The 16,413-nt window shown below is 41.7% G+C and overlaps 1 protein-coding gene across 2 annotated transcripts in view; it reads right to left on the reverse strand.

Annotated features, from left to right (window-relative positions):
- Positions 1-16,413, reverse strand: part of sema6a (sema domain, transmembrane domain (TM), and cytoplasmic domain, (semaphorin) 6A) — a 192,981-nt gene that overhangs the window by 75,422 nt on the left and 101,146 nt on the right. For both annotated transcript variants that reach the window (XM_087812406.1, XM_087812398.1), the window contains exons 5-7: positions 14,030-14,090; positions 10,884-10,946; positions 10,702-10,803 (exon numbers count right to left, since the gene is read on the reverse strand). In XM_087812406.1, the coding sequence (XP_087668532.1) occupies positions 10,702-10,803; positions 10,884-10,946; positions 14,030-14,090 (226 nt within the window). The remainder of the gene's footprint in view (positions 1-10,701; positions 10,804-10,883; positions 10,947-14,029; positions 14,091-16,413) is intronic.

A 16,413-nucleotide genomic window follows, 5' to 3' on the forward strand; every position in this document is an offset into this window, starting at 1 on the left:
AATGATTGATTGATATATATATTATATATTTCGTTCTCAATATTCACATTCTTAGAATTATTTAAGAACTCAATCAGCATTCATGTCATTGTATAAAACACATCGGTCCGTCGTTTATCGGGGCAAACTCAACGTTGCACCTGAATGTCGTCCTTCTCAACAAGCTACAAATCTCAATCAATAACGATAAGCCATGATGCTTTGCCGCCCAGACAACCAATCACAGCTGTCGCTGACTTTTAGGGAACAATTTAACGGCCAAATCCAGCCAACCAAGTCCACAGGAGGGTGGTCTTCAAATATAAGTAGATTAATCTATAAATGTGGATACGGTGACCGATGATGATGTCAGTGTTTTAAGATAAGGAATAAAATATTAATTGATTATTGCACTGATAAAAGATTGTGGCCCTTTGTGTTACTGATGCCACCGTGAAATCTGGGCTCTGATCGGTTCCCATGCAGCGTCAAGTTTTCTCTAACTTGAGCGTTTAAAACTAGTTGTTGCCTGAAACATGTGACCACGAACAACCCTGTGGCGTCTCCTGCTTCCATATAGTATTACGACAGTTTGACTTATGTTATAGTTATTTTCAAAACAAACACAGCGTCTAGTTTTCCTTAACTCTAGTGTGTGAAACTACCGATGTCGCCTGAAACATGTGACCACGAACACATTAAAGCATCAACCCTGTGGCGTCTCCTGCTTCCATACAGTATCACGACAGTTTGACGTATGTTACACTTATTTTCAACACAAACACAGCTTTGAGTGTGAAATTGAGGAACTGGAAAAAACACACAGAATCACTGAAATAAACTTCCATGTGACTGTGGTCGTAACATGTGTTATTATGGGTTTCTTTACGTTACCCAAGGGCACCAAGTCACTATATAAGGACTCCAGAGATGATGTCACTGTGTGGGAACTTTGGTCGACAACTTAACCTTTGAATCATGTATCGGTTTGATCGTCTGCTATTACTCCGCGAGGCTCCATAGTATTACCTCGCGAGGCTCTGTACTATTATTACTCCTCGAGGCTCCATAGTATTACCTCGCGAGGCTCTGTACTATTATTACTCCGCGAGGCTCCATAGTATATTTCTGGGATGCTCTGTACTATAACTCTGCGAGGCTCCATTGTATTACTTTGCGATGCTGCGTCTCACTACGAATGTTTGTAGTATAACTTTGCAGGGCTCCATAGTATTACTTCATGGGGCTACATAGTATAACTCCGCGAGGCTCTGTAGTATTATTTAGTGAGGCTCCACCACACCACAAATCCTTGTAGTCTTACCTCGCAAGGCAACGGCACATTGTAAGACTTCGTAGTATAACACAGCCAGTACTACGTACTTTGTAGTTGAACTGTGCGAAGCACCGCCACGAGGCTTCATAGTATTACTCTTTAACGAAGCCTCGTCAATACATATGATACATAGTAGGTACTGTGCTTCATATTATGGTGCGTGTACATTAAAGTACATTAAAACTGCACCTGAAAACAGACGTGCTTGCGAAGCATATTCTAAACTCAAGGCTATCAGTCACGCAGAAGAACAAAATGCAACTCACAGTAAAAACAACATGGTTATTTATGTGTTTATACATTTTAATGTTGTCGGCCACTTGAACTCTGAACAACAACGTTGAACTGGAATAATGTGGATGTATTTACGAGGAGCGAGGCATCGCTGGGGTTGACGGAGTTAGCCTGGAGGGCGTTTACGTTGGGATTGATATCTCCCTTACATCTGAGCAGGACTAAAAAACATAAAAAATAAAAAACGCTGCCGGGATCAGCTCAAGGCCGCGGCAACATGTCTATGAATAAAAGCCAACGGTTTTCGTTTCGCCAGAGAAGCTTATTATCCTGTCGGCTCCACTTACTGCGGCGGCAGGAAGAAGTATAACTCAAAGTAGCTCAGAGAACTGACACACTTTGTTGGTGAAACAACAGGCGCTCTGCTGGGATTCCAACCACCTTCGCCGACGCTAACCTTGGGTGTAGCGGCGTCGCTCTCGTGAATTAATTACCACGAGTGCGATTTTCATCGGCGATATGCTAATGAGTTCCACGAACACAAGGTAGAACCCGAAAAACATGGCCATCAGGAACGTTATAATTGCTTCGGTACTTTGGGAGAAGAAGAAACTTCGCTCGCGCCGGTCGTGGAGGATTTACGGCGCGAGGACAAAGTGACGCCATTTCATCAACTTTTACCAGATCACGCCTGCTGACACCTGCGCTTATGCAAATGTAATCTTTGCGATGAGCGGCGGCGCCGGCGCCGGAGTAACCTTGGAGATCATCTGCTTAATGATGTTCCCTTGGATTGATGTCAGACGCAGGAACTGCTGACGATAATTAATTAATAAAGGAGTACACGGTCGTAAAGGAGAGCCAGAGACGCACAAATCTTCTCTCGAACGTGTCGATACATTTACAGTCTCGGCTCAGAGTGTCGCCACCTTTTGCTTTTCGGGATTATGGAGGCGTTTTGCGTCAATGAGGTCAAGAGGTCGCACCTGGGTCTGAAGACTAAATATACAGCAACGGAGAATTCCGAACTGATTAATGGTCGCGGCCCATTTCCCTCGCCCCGGACAACCTGTTTCCCAGAGCAGGAGGACGCTCGTGATGAAGAGTCTTCGCAGATGTGGAGGAAGAATTATTAAAGAAATACTTTTCAAGCACAGATCCTCAGTCGGATTTTCACGTTTGTTTAAACGAATGAATCTGAGGAATATCCACAGAATTTTCTCTAGACTTAGATGGTTTGATTCATGTGAACTTCACGAACTACAAAGATGTTTAAGATAAGATAATTATTATTACTGTGTTGCTGATTCTAAATCAATGGTTAAACTAATGAATTAATGAGTGAGAGTCTGTGGTGCCGTTTACTGTGTAATCATATCAATAATGTTACCACAAACGACCACTTTGTTGCAAAATAAATACTGCATCTCGGAATAATAACAATAACCATTAGCATAATATTAATGCTCGTCTGTTTTCTTCTGACCTAAACTTTGTGCCGCTTCTCCCCCGCAAATTTTATCCGATTTTGAGCCGTTTAAACTTTCATCAACTCATCAGCTCGTTTCCGAAATGCGGGCTACGTTCTAGCTTTCTTTTATCTCTTCCACTCTTTCTTTTATTCCTCCTTTTTCTACACCATTCATTTCAATCGGGAAAATATTCAACTCATGTTTCACTTTGACCTACTACTTATACTTTCACTACTAATTCCATTACTACTTCCACTACTACTTATACTACTAATACTACCACTACTTCTACTTTTACTACTAATTCTACTACTACATTTACTTTCTACTACCTCTACTTTTACTACTAATTCAACTTCTCCTACTTTAACTACCAATCCCACTAATACTTCCACTACTACTTCTACTACTATTACTACTGCTACTTCTACTTTTAATACTACTTCCACTACTACTTCTACTACTATTACTACTGCTACTTCTACTTTTAATACTACTTCCACTACTACTTCCACAGCACAGCAGGGGCAGCGTTCACACTGCATTTTCTCCTGGAAAGGCAGTCTTTCTAGTTTTTCCTTGTACTTCAGGATTAAGAAACATAGGAATCAAGTGAGATACTTGACAGTAGTAAAGTAAAAACTGCTTCTTTTAATCCTCCATATACTTTCACCGAGACCCTGGAGTAAGTTTAATCGACACGAGTAAATCAAGCATAAAATAAGCTCATGAATGTGTTCTGGAAATACGATCCATAAACCTATTTAGGCAGTAAAAATTACAGAAGCTCTTCCCAGAAACAGGAGTGTGTGAGTGATGATCCCCAGCGTGGCCTGTGTTTGAAGGGTGACCTGTCACCGGCGTCCCTCGCCACGAGACCACGTGGGATCGGCTGCGAGACCTCGGCCGTGATGAACGATGATGATCGTCGATTCAGCGCCGCTCGCCGTGTTGCTTAAAACCATCGGTTTGGGGTGAAAACTGAAGCCCCCCGCTGACGTCTGAGACCTCGACGGATGCTTAACCTTCCGGACTGACTCGACATCTGGGCCTCGGAGCGAAAGCGAAAGAGACTTTTCTCGACTCAAATCACATTTTTTTCTTTAACATCAGGCTGGAACTCGAGGGATCCCAGATTGACCTCAGTCAGAACAAAAAACTATCGTGTTAGGTGGAGGTTGCCTCGCCCCGGGACCCGGACTTTCAGACCCCCACCGACTCCCCCTGACACCAGTCATACATCAGCTCGGCTGGATGGGGTGTTTATTATTGCAGCGCGGCGAGGAGGTGACAGCGAGAGAGAAAGCAACAGAGGGGAACGACGGCGGAGCGATGGGAGCGTCGCGGGGAGCGAAGGAATTAAGCTTGGCAGCGAGAGTGGGGGGGCGGGAGGGGAACCTGGGATGAATGGAATTGGAGACGGAATCGGGGAGGCGAGGACTGCACTGTGACTTGCCAAGGTATCTGTCTGAGAGTGTTCGCGAGAAGACGGTTAATGAAGATGTGCGACCGGTTCCTCGGCATCGGGGAGAAGATGCTCGTCTGAAGAGGAGGCCAGCTGGAGAGGGCATTAGCCAGTGTATGGTTTGGTTAATGGTTCGGGCATAAGCGCTGGGGTCCCCTCGGTCTCCCACACAGAACCTCCTCCTCCTCCTGCCTCCGAAGCCTCTTTCCCTGCCGCTCGTGTTGGTGATTAATGTGGGATGAGGCTGGCCTCGGAACAGAAGCTCTCTTCACTGCTGTCACGCCGGGGAGATGGAGAGGGAAACTGTGGCCAAGGTGGATTTCGCCACACACACACACACACACACACACACACACCGACACACACACTCGCACGCCAGCCAAGTGGACGAGCCCAGCATGCCTTCAAAGGTCTGGTATCTGCCCGAGCGGTCTGCTAGTTCAGCGAGAGCATTGCTGAGCCGTTCCTCACAACAGCTGATGGAGATCCAAGCGACACCTGCCCGTCGTACAAACGTACATTCATGCCGTGACCGGACCCTCTCGTTGGCCCCGGCGTGCCGGAGCATGAGTGCGAGGCGGTCGTGGAACGTCTCGGTTGAATGGAGTCGGCGAGGCGGATCAGATCTCCCGAAGGACGGTGGTCGTCACGCTCTGGTCGGCTGTGACTCTTAAGAACCATGACCATGATTCTGTGAACTTAGCAAATGTGAGGCTTTTTTTTTTAAAGGTTGAGGTTTGTTTGCTGTCACTTCAAAGAACGTTCTCTTCGGTTCTTGCCCTTTAAAGCTCCCGGAAATGGAGGTTCTGATAAAACAGGTTCCATGAATCTGCGAGTGTTTCACCGGCTTTTGTTGGTTCATCCGAGGCTCGTCTTCATCGTAAACATCAGCCATCGCTACAGGTTCCTATTGTTCACTGTGGACGTCCTTTTATCTAAAAATACTTTTGTTCACTATTCTATATACTATATATCTAGGTACTTATAATCTTGTAAAAAATGGAGAGTGAGCCTCATAATCAGTGAAGTCATTACTTTAACTTCTGCTCACTGACCTCTGACTCATTTTACGTGGAACACGACTAAAGAATCAGTTGAAATGTTTTAGTAAGACTTTGGTGAACTATGAGGCTCCGCAATATTACTCTTCAAACCTCTGTGGTATTACTTTGTGAGGCTCCATAGTACTCCGCGAGTCTACTTAGTATTACTTTAGTATTACTGAGGCTTCGTAGAATTACCATGTGAGGCTCTGTAGTATAATTTCATGAGTCTCTGTAGTATTACTCTGTGAGGCTCTATAGTATAATCTAATGAGGCTCTATAGTATTACTCTGTGAGGCTCTGTAGTATTACTCTGTGAGGCTCTGTAGTATAATTTCATGAGGCTCTATAGTATTACTCTGTGAGGCTCTGTAGTATTACGCTGTGGGTCTCTATAGTATAATTTCATGAGGTTCTATAGTATTACTCTGTGAGGCTCTGTAGTATTACTCTGTGAGACTCTGTAGTATAATTTCATGAGGCTCTATAGTATTACTCTGTAAGGCTCTGTAGTATAATTTCATGAGGCTCTATAGTATTACTCTGTAAGGCTCTGTAGTATAATTTCATGAGGCTCTATAGTATTACTCTGTAAGGCTCTGTAGTATAATTTCATGAGGCTCTATAGTATTACTCTGTGAGACTCTGTAGTATAATTTCATGAGGCTCTATAGTATTACTCTGTAAGGCTCTGTAGTATTATGCTGTGAGGCTCTGAAGTATAACTACATAAGCGTTGTAGTGTTACTTGGTGTGTCTTCTTAGTATTACTCTGTGAAGCTGTGTAGTTTAACTGCACAAGCATCATAGTGTTACTCAGTAATATTTGACGAGGCTTCCTAGTACTAGTCCACATTAAGATGACTTTGTGTTAATGTTACGATCCACAGATCAAAGTACGTCTAAAGACACTTCCTTCAGATTCCTCCCGTAAGAACCTCCACACCTATCCTTTCAAACAGTACCAGGAACAGTGTGTTTCCGTGAAACCTCGGGTCGACTCACTGATGCGTTTGTAAATATTTACTCCTCACTCTGCGGCTCACCTCGTCGCAGTAGAGCCAACACATACTCCGAATACCAGCTCGGTGTGTCTTCTGTGAGTCACATGATCAAACAATCCCTCGTTCTTTCCGACAACCTCCATCCTCTCCTTCCTTCAGGTTAGACCGTCATTGACCTCGAGGTCACTGAGAGGTATTTATCTGATCTAGTCTGGATCTGGTCCAGACTCGTCCTCCGGGCTCTGTAGGTTTTCATTCCTCCATGTTTGCTTCTTGAGGGACATGATGGACGACTTCTCTTTTCAAAACACCATCGTTGGTCAAACTGTCGTTAAAAAGTGCTTCGGAAATCATCAGGGATTTGATCCAAGAACCTCAGTCGACACCAGAACTCTGGTTCATAAAAACACGTGTCGGTTTGATGATGTCATCAACAGTAGTTCCATCAGGTGTCCATCCTGGTTCTGGAGATACTTCCTAGTATATTTGTATCACTATTTTACTTCTTTATCGTCAGTGTGTTGTTATGAACCCTGAGGCTGAAATAAAGAGAAATGTGTTTGGAAAATTATGATTTATTTACTTAACTTTGTTTTGTTTTAATTTGATTCATAATTATGATGATTATTTTCCTCATGTTTTAGAATCATTTGTTTTATTTGATATGTTGATGTTATATCATTTTTTACATTATTTATTTCTTTTCATTTAAATTCATTACATCATTCAACTATTTTTACTTCTACTTAATATGTATTTTCAATATATAATTCATTCAAACCAAAATATGTCCAAACATCAGCTTTAAAAGCTGCTGAACTCACTGTATCCTCTCGTCCTCAGTCATCACTGTATTCTCTCATCCTCGGTCATCACTGTATCCTCTTGTCCTCAGTCATCACTATATCCTCTCATCCTCAGTCATCACTGTATTCTCTTATCCTCAGTCATCACTGTATCCTCTTATCCTCAGTCATCACTGTATCCTCTTGTCCTCAGTCATCACTGTATTCTCTCATCCTCGGTCATCACTGTATCCTCTTGTCCTCAGTCATCACTATATCCTCTCATCCTCAGTCATAACTGTATCCTCTCGTCCTCAGTTATCACTATATCCTCTTGTATTCAGTCATCACTGTATTCTCTCATCCTCAGTCATCACTGTATTCTCTTGTCCTCAGTCATCACTATATCCTCTCATCCTCAGTCATAACTGTATCCTCTCGTCCTCAGTCATCACTATATCCTCTTGTATTCAGTCATCACTGTATTCTCTCATCCTCAGTCATCACTGTATCCTCTTGTCCTCAGTCATCACTATATCCTCTCATCCTCAGTCATAACTGTATCCTCTCGTCCTCAGTCATCACTATATCCTCTTGTATTCAGTCATCACTGTATTCTCTCATCCTCAGTCATCACTGTATCCTCTTGTCCTCAGTCATCACTATATCCTCTCATCCTCAGTCATAACTGTATTCTCTCATCCTCAGTCATCACTGTATCCTCTCGTCCTCAGTCATCATTCTTCCTTAAGCTACAGAGGATGTAATGATTGCTGCCATCTAGAGGTTGGAAGTTTAATTGCAACACAGTATATACTATATATATATTATGTTTGTTTTTCTTTAATTCAAAAGATTATTAATTGATGAATTTATGTGTTTTCATTCCTTTTTGGTGCTTTAAATCGAGGGAGGAAACCTGAGGTTTTTAACCTCCTCCTGAACTTTAACATGTTTGTGAAGCTCTTTTTATAATTTGTTGTTCACAGCAGTTGTTACTGCAGCAGATCTTCTCGCTGAACCTTCACTTTCATGACAGGACTCGGCAGGTGAAGCTCAACTGTCAGTCAAAGCCTTCGGTGTTTACTTGAAGAGAAGCTGAATATTTATTTAATATTTATTTAACATGTATTTAATATTTATTTAACATGAATTTAATATTTATTTAATATGTATTTAATATTTGTTTAATATTTATTTAATACTTATTTAATTCCTGACTGTGAACAAAGTCAGATTTAAAGGTTGAGTCAAGACTCGTTGAATCAGTTGAAACGTTAATATTTTGTATTAATTTATGAAGAAAAATACAGTAAATAAAAGAAAAAGTCTTTGTTGTTCAGACATGAAAGTTTTGTTTCTCATCTTTAGGCTTCGAACTGTTAAAGTGATTTAGAACAAAATCTTGTGTTTTTACTGATAAATGTTTGACTGAATTTTTGTCACTTAGAAAAAAACCACCTTGTATACATAATTGAAACATAAAACTATGAACCTGACTTTGTACTTTTCTACCAGAGGCTTGTTAAAAAAAAAACACGATATTAGGGACAAAATGGAAATGTATCAAAATATATCAAATACATCAAAAATCTGGTAAAATGTTTTAGTAAGACTTCGGTAAACTATGAGGCCCAGCTGTGAGGCTACGTAGTATTACTTCATGAATCTCTGTAGTATTATTCCGTGGGGCTCAGTGGTATTACTATGTGAGGCTTTGTAGTATTACTATGTGAGACTTTGTACTATTACTATGTGAGGATCTGTAAAAGTACTATACATGCGTTGTAGAGTTACTCGGCTAGTCTCCTTAGTATTATTCTGTGAAGCTCTGTAGTATTACTATACAAGCGTCAAAGTGTTACTCCGTGAGTATCCGTAGTATATCTGTGTAAGGTTCAATAGTATTACTATGTGAAGCTCTTTAGTATTACTACACAAGTGTAGAAGTGTTACTCCATGAGTCTCCTTAGTAGTACTCCATGAGGCTCTTTATTACTTTAGTATTACACCGCAGGTCTTGTAGTATTATTTCGTGATGGATCCCAGTATTACTCCATGACTTGAAGGTATGAGGAACAATAACACAAACACAAACTTTTATCTAAAACAAAATACATTTTAAAATCAAGTTACTATCCTCTGAGAAGCTACTAGTGTAGTATTTGACAAATATCTGTGTCATTGTATCTGTGTTTACGGTCCGTAAAATAAGGTGTGTTCAGGTGTGTTCAGGTGTGTGCAGGTGTGTTCAGGTGTGTGCAGGTGTGTGCAGGTGTGTGCAGGTGTGGTCAGGTGTGTGCAGGTGTGTGCAGGTGTGTGCAGGTGTGGTCAGTTGTGTGCAGGTGTGTGCAGGTGTGTGCAGGTGTGTGCAGGTGTGTGCAGGTGTGTGCAGGTGTGGTCAGGTGTGGTCAGGTGTGTGCAGGTGTGTGCAGGTGTGTGCAGGTGTGTGCAGGTGTGTGCAGGTGTGGTCAGGTGTGTGCAGGTGTGTGCAGGTGTGGTCAGGTGTGTGCAGGTGTGTGCAGGTGTGTGCAGGTGTGGTCAGTTGTGTGCAGGTGTGTGCAGGTGTGTGCAGGTGTGGTCAGGTGTGTGCAGGTGTGTGCAGGTGTGGTCAGGTGTGTGCAGGTGTGGTCAGGTGTGTGCAGGTGTGTTCAGGTGTGTGCAGGTGTGGTCAGGTGTGTGCAGGTGTGGTCAGGTGTGTGCAGGTGTGTGCAGGTGTGGTCAGGTGTGTTCAGGTGTGGTCAGGTGTGGTCAGGTGTGTGCAGGTGTGTGCAGGTGTGTGCAGGTGTGTGCAGGTGTGTGCAGGTGTGGTCAGGTGTGTGCAGGTGTGGTCAGGTGTGTGCAGGTGTGGTCAGGTGTGTGCAGGTGTGTGCAGGTGTGGTCAGGTTTGTGCAGGTGTGTGCAGGTGTGTTCAGGTGTGGTCAGGTGTGTGCAAGTGTGTGCAGGTGTGTGCAGGTGTGGTCAGGTGTGTTCAAGTGTGTGCAGGTGTGTGCAGGTGTGGTCAGGTGTGTTCAGGTGTGTGCAGGTGTGGTCAGGTGTGTGCAGGTGTGTGCAGGTGTGGTCAGGTGTGTTCAGGTGTGGTCAGGTGTGGTCAGGTGTGTGCAGGTGTGTGCAGGTGTGTGCAGGTGTGTGCAGGTGTGGTCAGGTGTGTGCAGGTGTGTGCAGGTGTGTTCAGGTGTGGTCAGGTGTGTGCAAGTGTGTGCAGGTGTGTGCAGGTGTGGTCAGGTGTGTTCAAGTGTGTGCAGGTGTGTGCAGGTGTGGTCAGGTGTGTTCAGGTGTGGTCAGGTGTGGTCGGGTGTGGTCAGGTGTGTGCAGGTGTGTTCAGGTGTGTTCAGGTGTGTTCAGGTGTGTGCAAGTGTGTTCAGGTGTGTGCGGTTCTTACCCTGTAGGTCCGGCACGAGGGGTTGAAGGCGTTGGTTCCGCACACGAACAAGGTGTCGTCGTTCTGCTGCAGCAGGACTTTGATGAAGTTGTGACACTCGTCCTGTGGAGTTCAACCGTCAATCATCTGCTGTCAATCATCTGCTGTCAATCATCGCGACAGTCGAAGGTCAAACGTCTCACCTTGTGTTTGCCTTTCATCCGACACGTGTCCACGTCCGCCTGCCTGGACTTCCACGTCATCTTCTGCAGGACGAAGAGAGAAAGTCTTCAGGATCGATGGACCTCAGCTTCAGACTCATTGATTCCACTTGTTTCTCGGGTCGACTTGAGTCTGATCGGTGATCGCTTTACGCCGCGAGCGTCCGAGGGAATGTGACACCGAGGAGCCGAGCGGCGCCGTCGCTCACCTTCACGCCGACACTCAGCAGGCCTCGACTCGCGGGTCAACATCGCTGTCAGTCACGGTGACACGTGAGCAGCTACTGGTTCATGTGATCAGGTTTTAAGTTGACTGGTGTCTGGACACATTCTGTCTATATTTTACATTTTATTCTTTTTTATTTTGTTTCTTTCGTTTTGATTAATTAAATTTTGTAGAAATAAACTAATAATTAAATGTTCTATTCTTGGTTGTTTTATTTTTTATTAAATCTTTTTTTGTTTTTTTTTTGCTTATTTTTTTGTAAAATAAATTATTTTAATTAATTTAATTATTTAATAATGTTATTATTATTTAATTTAATATCAATTCATTTATTTAATCCTATTGCATTTAATTGTATTATTATAATTTAATTTAATTTCACTAAATTGTTTTTAATTTAATTTAATTGTATTTTATTTTATTTTTTAAATGTTATTATTTGATTTCTATGAGCCAATTTTATTCTAATTATTCTATTTTCATATTCCCACTTAAATGTTCAAGTCTTTATATAATCTATGTTTAAATAAAAATGTAATTGTTTTGTAATTTAATGTATTTTGTTTATTTGCCTACTTCAATGTAAACATATTTTATTTTATTATTCTCATTATATATATATATATATATATATATATATATATATATATATATATATATATATTTATATATATGTTCCTAAAAACGTTGTGAATATTGTATTCTTATAATTATTATTTTCTGTATTTAATACTAGTTCTATCTGAATTCTATCTTGTTCGGGTCGTAGACAAACATCTAAACTCTGGTGCAGCTCAGAATAAAACTAGAAACAAGCATCAGTTGGAGACAAACGCTCGACTCCCAGCATCAGGTCGACCCTCAGCGTCTCCTGGACTGATGAACTCCCAGCATGTTCTCTGATCCCAGACCCGACTAATCAATCCTCCTCCTCCAGACCTTTTCATCTTCATCCCCGTGAGCAGCTACAGGTTACGTTACGGTGAGATTTGATGCTAAGCTAACCCCGGATCCTTCTCCCATGAGTCTTTCCTGCCATCCATCTCCTGCCGACTTCCTGCTGAGCTCTCCATCAGCGCCGCTGTCATCTCAGCTTCCGCTGCAGCGTCCGGCTGAAGACCAGGATGACGCAGGAGGTTTGGAGCTCATACTCCAGATAATCTGTTTACGAGGTTAACGACTGATGCGCAGGTGAGGAAGCGTATGTGGGTCAACCTCCAGGAAACAATGAGTAACTTCTTACCTGTTCTTCAGCATTTCATCTCACAAGGGTTTGACTTAAATAGAATTAATATATCAAATTGATGTTAGCATATTTTGATATATTACAATTGATACCTACTATTATTTTTATCATTCTAAGTAGAGTAAAATAGAATTAGTAGAATTAAATAACAATTTTATTTGGCATATTTTGATTGTTTTGTTATTATTATCATTAAGATTCACACCATGGAATTTAAAAATATATAAGCTAAACATTTATACTTTAAATATGGATTTATTTTTAATTTTTAATTTTTCAATGAGGGTGAATTATTTAATTTAATTTAATGGATAATTATTCAATCATTAATTGTCTACCCCTTTAACCCTTACGGTGGTCGCGGGGAGACTGGATTTATAATAATTTAATTTAATTTAATTTAATAAAAAAGAAAATCATTTTATTTTATTATTACATTCATATGAACGCACTTTAATGTAAGAGTTTTGTTTATTTTTTTTACTCAATTACTCAGATAAATAACATTTAAGATTTAGGATATTTAACCGAAAAGTATATAAATGTTTATGTTATTATTTCGTGGCGTAAAGATAGTTATTTTGGTTTATTTTTTCACATTTTCTAATCATTTTTTAGCTTCTTTTTATTGTCTCAGGCTGTTTTTTTTTTTACCAAACGACCCGAAACAAGAGTCAAATTCTTTCAAAGGTCCCAGAGGGATATTTAAACTCTAGCATCTGCTCGTCTTCTTTAGGTTTATGACCTTCTTTAGTGTTTCTCTATCCAACGTGAAAGTGTCGTCCATGTTTTTGTGTTTGATTCTGGGGTCGATTGTGTTCTTGTCGCTCACAGTAGTCGCACACGTTTGTGTTCGTCACTGATCTGTTACTAAACTTTACATAGATTTTATTAAAATAAATTGTCATGATGCGTCTGTGATTCAAATGGTGGGGTAGATGTTCCTCAAAACGTTGTGAAGCTTAACTTCTAAGCTTTGTTGTTTATTTATGTTGTTTTTCTTACTAGTTTGTTTTGTGTGTGTGTGTGTGGTATCCAATAATAGTCTTTAATCATGGTGTGAACAGGTTCTTAAGAAATACTATAAAAATATTAGGGATGCACCGAAATGACGGAAAACTATAAAGTCGGAAAACCGAAACGAAACAAAAGTCGGAAAATACTAATCATTAATAATTGATACATGAATCAAAAGCCAAAGTGTTTTAAATGAGTTTAGTTAATAGAAGTTATAATGTATCCTACGCTTTTGAACGCACCACGACAATCCAGGCGTCATTGAATGCATCGTCAGAAGCACCAAAAGTTGAAAGACACGTTGTATTTTCTTTGATACTATTATAGAGTTTTCATGTACTCACTAAAATGTAAATGTAAATGCAGGAAGACCAAAGGAATAAAAACATAATACGGGATCGTGTTTTTTTTTACGTCGTCTCAACGTCCTCTTGCTATCAAGTTCTTTTTAAGGATGAAGGTTTTGTGGCTAAAAAGTTTTTTGAATCCCTTGAAAATATTCTACCTGTTGATGTCTTTAGAAACTCAATAGAAGTTTTATACGGAGCAGAAGAAGGTGTTCGGGTGAATAAATGTAAAGGTGAATGTTCCGGTCGTCGTTGAACGTAGATCAGGACGTCGTCGGCGAAACCAACCCACCTTACTGAAGAAGATCTCCTCGCTGTTGCTGGTGTCGGTGTCCACCGTGTAGATGTGATCCCTGCGAGAGATGAAGAGATAAGAGGGTCAGACGGCAGCAGACAGACCCAAAACACAACAAACAATAAATGCATTTCTGTGTCGTCGGCCCCCGGGGGCCGCGCACAAAAAAACCCCGAGCCTTGTATAAACTTGTGTTTCAACTTCAGAGATGACAATAAACAAAAGGGGGGACGGAGCTATTTGCTCTGTCAGACAGAAACAGTCAACAAAGGTTTAGAGCCGCGGCACAGGCTCCAGGACAAAAGGGTCTTTGTCCCAGAGAGAGGTCTTGAAGGAAGGGGGGCCCGGGGGGCCCGAGACGAGAGGTGCCAAGTCACTCCGAGGCTGTTCAGGTCAATTAAACCTTGTGTCGGAGCCGCAGGAAATCCATACCAACACTCGCACACATGTGTGGCGGCCTGGAAATATCCTCCTCCATAGTGGTCCCGGCGGGTCGTATGGACGACATCAAGACCCCACCAGGGCGAACAGACGGCGGCCCCCGTGTCGCGGCACCTACTTACCAGGAAGAATTAGGGTGTCGACAGAGCGACGGGGGTCCAGGAGGGGGGGGGGGCAGAAGCAGTGGTGAGAGGAAAGACAGGAGTCCTGGAACATGGACCCGCAGGTGACCCTGACAAACCTTGTAGCGGCTTTCATTTGTCGGGGATTAAGACGGCGAACGTGTTTTTAATCAAAGCGCGTAACGGCGGCGTCGGTTGTTCTTGATTATGTTCTGGATCCCAGACCTGTGCTCAGTCCCGCCTCGCTCGCTCATTAAGTCCATCTAATAAAGGCTTCGGAGGGGCCGGCGTCTTGAAATCAATCCGTGGATATTGCCCTCACACACACACACACACACACACACACACACGCCCCCCCGCCTCGAAGATAGAGCCTCGGTGCTTTACGACGCCGGCAGCGGCGCCTGGTGAAAACAGTTCTAGGGGGCGCTCTTTTCCAGGACATCTCCCTGTTCGTATCGTTGATAGAATCAGTCGAGGATTCTCTCAACGTAGACAAGATTAATAACGTGTAGAAAATCAATGCTTTTAAAGCTAATGATGGATAATAATGTTAATTATGCTCCTTGTTTAGATACAAATTAAAACACTTTTCAATTATACTTTGACAAACATCACACAGAATAAAGTAAGTAAGTAAGTAAGTAATATTTATTTATATAGCGCTTTTCGAGACCAGGGTCACAAAGCGCTTAGACAATCAAAACAATACTCAAAAAAGTACATACTTTAAAGATCAAGATAATACTGAGAACAACACAGGAGTTTGAGAAATTCAAGGAAAAGCCTGAACAAATAGAAACGTCTTAAGATGTTTCTTAAAGGAGTCAGTAGATCCATCAAGAGCAAAGAGAGAGAAGATCGTTCCAAAGCTTAGGAGCAACAGTCTGGAAAGATTTCTCTCCTCTGGTCCTGAACCGTGTGCGTGGAACCATCAGTAGATTCTGATCCACAGACCACAGAGCCCGAGCTGGGGTGTAAGGCTGGATCAGATCACTGATGGAAGGTCTGACCATGAATAGATCTGAAAGTAAGAACCAGAATTTGAAGTTGATCCTGAAAGAAACTGGAAGCCAGTGAAGAGTTTGAAGGAGAAATGTGAGTTCTTCTACTAGAGCGGCTCAGAATTCTGGCTGCAGAGTTTTGTATGAACTGCAGACTATTTAAAACGTTGTCTTCACCAGAACAACAGATACTTTCTACCAAGTTATCACAAACATACAGAAATACACTACAAAGAAAATAATAATGAAATTTAAACGCTAAGAGCGGGAATCAAAACGGTGATTCGAACGTCCTCAAACTTCCAAAAAAAGTGTAGAGAGCAACCAACGGAGCTCACTGACTTGTAAGTTAAGGTGAACGTTGACTGTTAAGTCAGAAAATCATCAGGGGCCTTTTCCAGCGCCCACAAATCAATTCAATTTCAAATCAATTTCAATTTCAACTCAATTTCAAATCAATTCCAATTCCTATTCCAATTCCAATTCCAATTCCTATTCCAATTCCAATTCCTATTCCTATTCCAATTCCAATTCCTATTCCAATTCCAATTCCTATTCCAATTCCAATTCCTATTCCAATTCCAATTCCAATTCCTATTCCTATTCCTATTCCAATTCCTATTCCTATTCCTATTCCAATTCCTATTCCTATTCCTATTCCAATTCCAATTCCTATTCCAATTCCAATTCCAATTCCTATTCCTATTCCTATTCCAATTCCTATTCCTATTCCAATTCCAATTCCTATTCCAATTCCAATTCCTATTCCTATTCCTATTCCAATTCCTATTCCTATTCCTATTCCAATTCCTAT

The sequence above is a fragment of the Callionymus lyra genome, chromosome 1 (genome assembly GCF_982586985.1).
Source record: "Callionymus lyra chromosome 1, fCalLyr1.hap1.1, whole genome shotgun sequence".
NCBI classification, from domain to species: domain Eukaryota; kingdom Metazoa; phylum Chordata; class Actinopteri; order Syngnathiformes; family Callionymidae; genus Callionymus; species Callionymus lyra.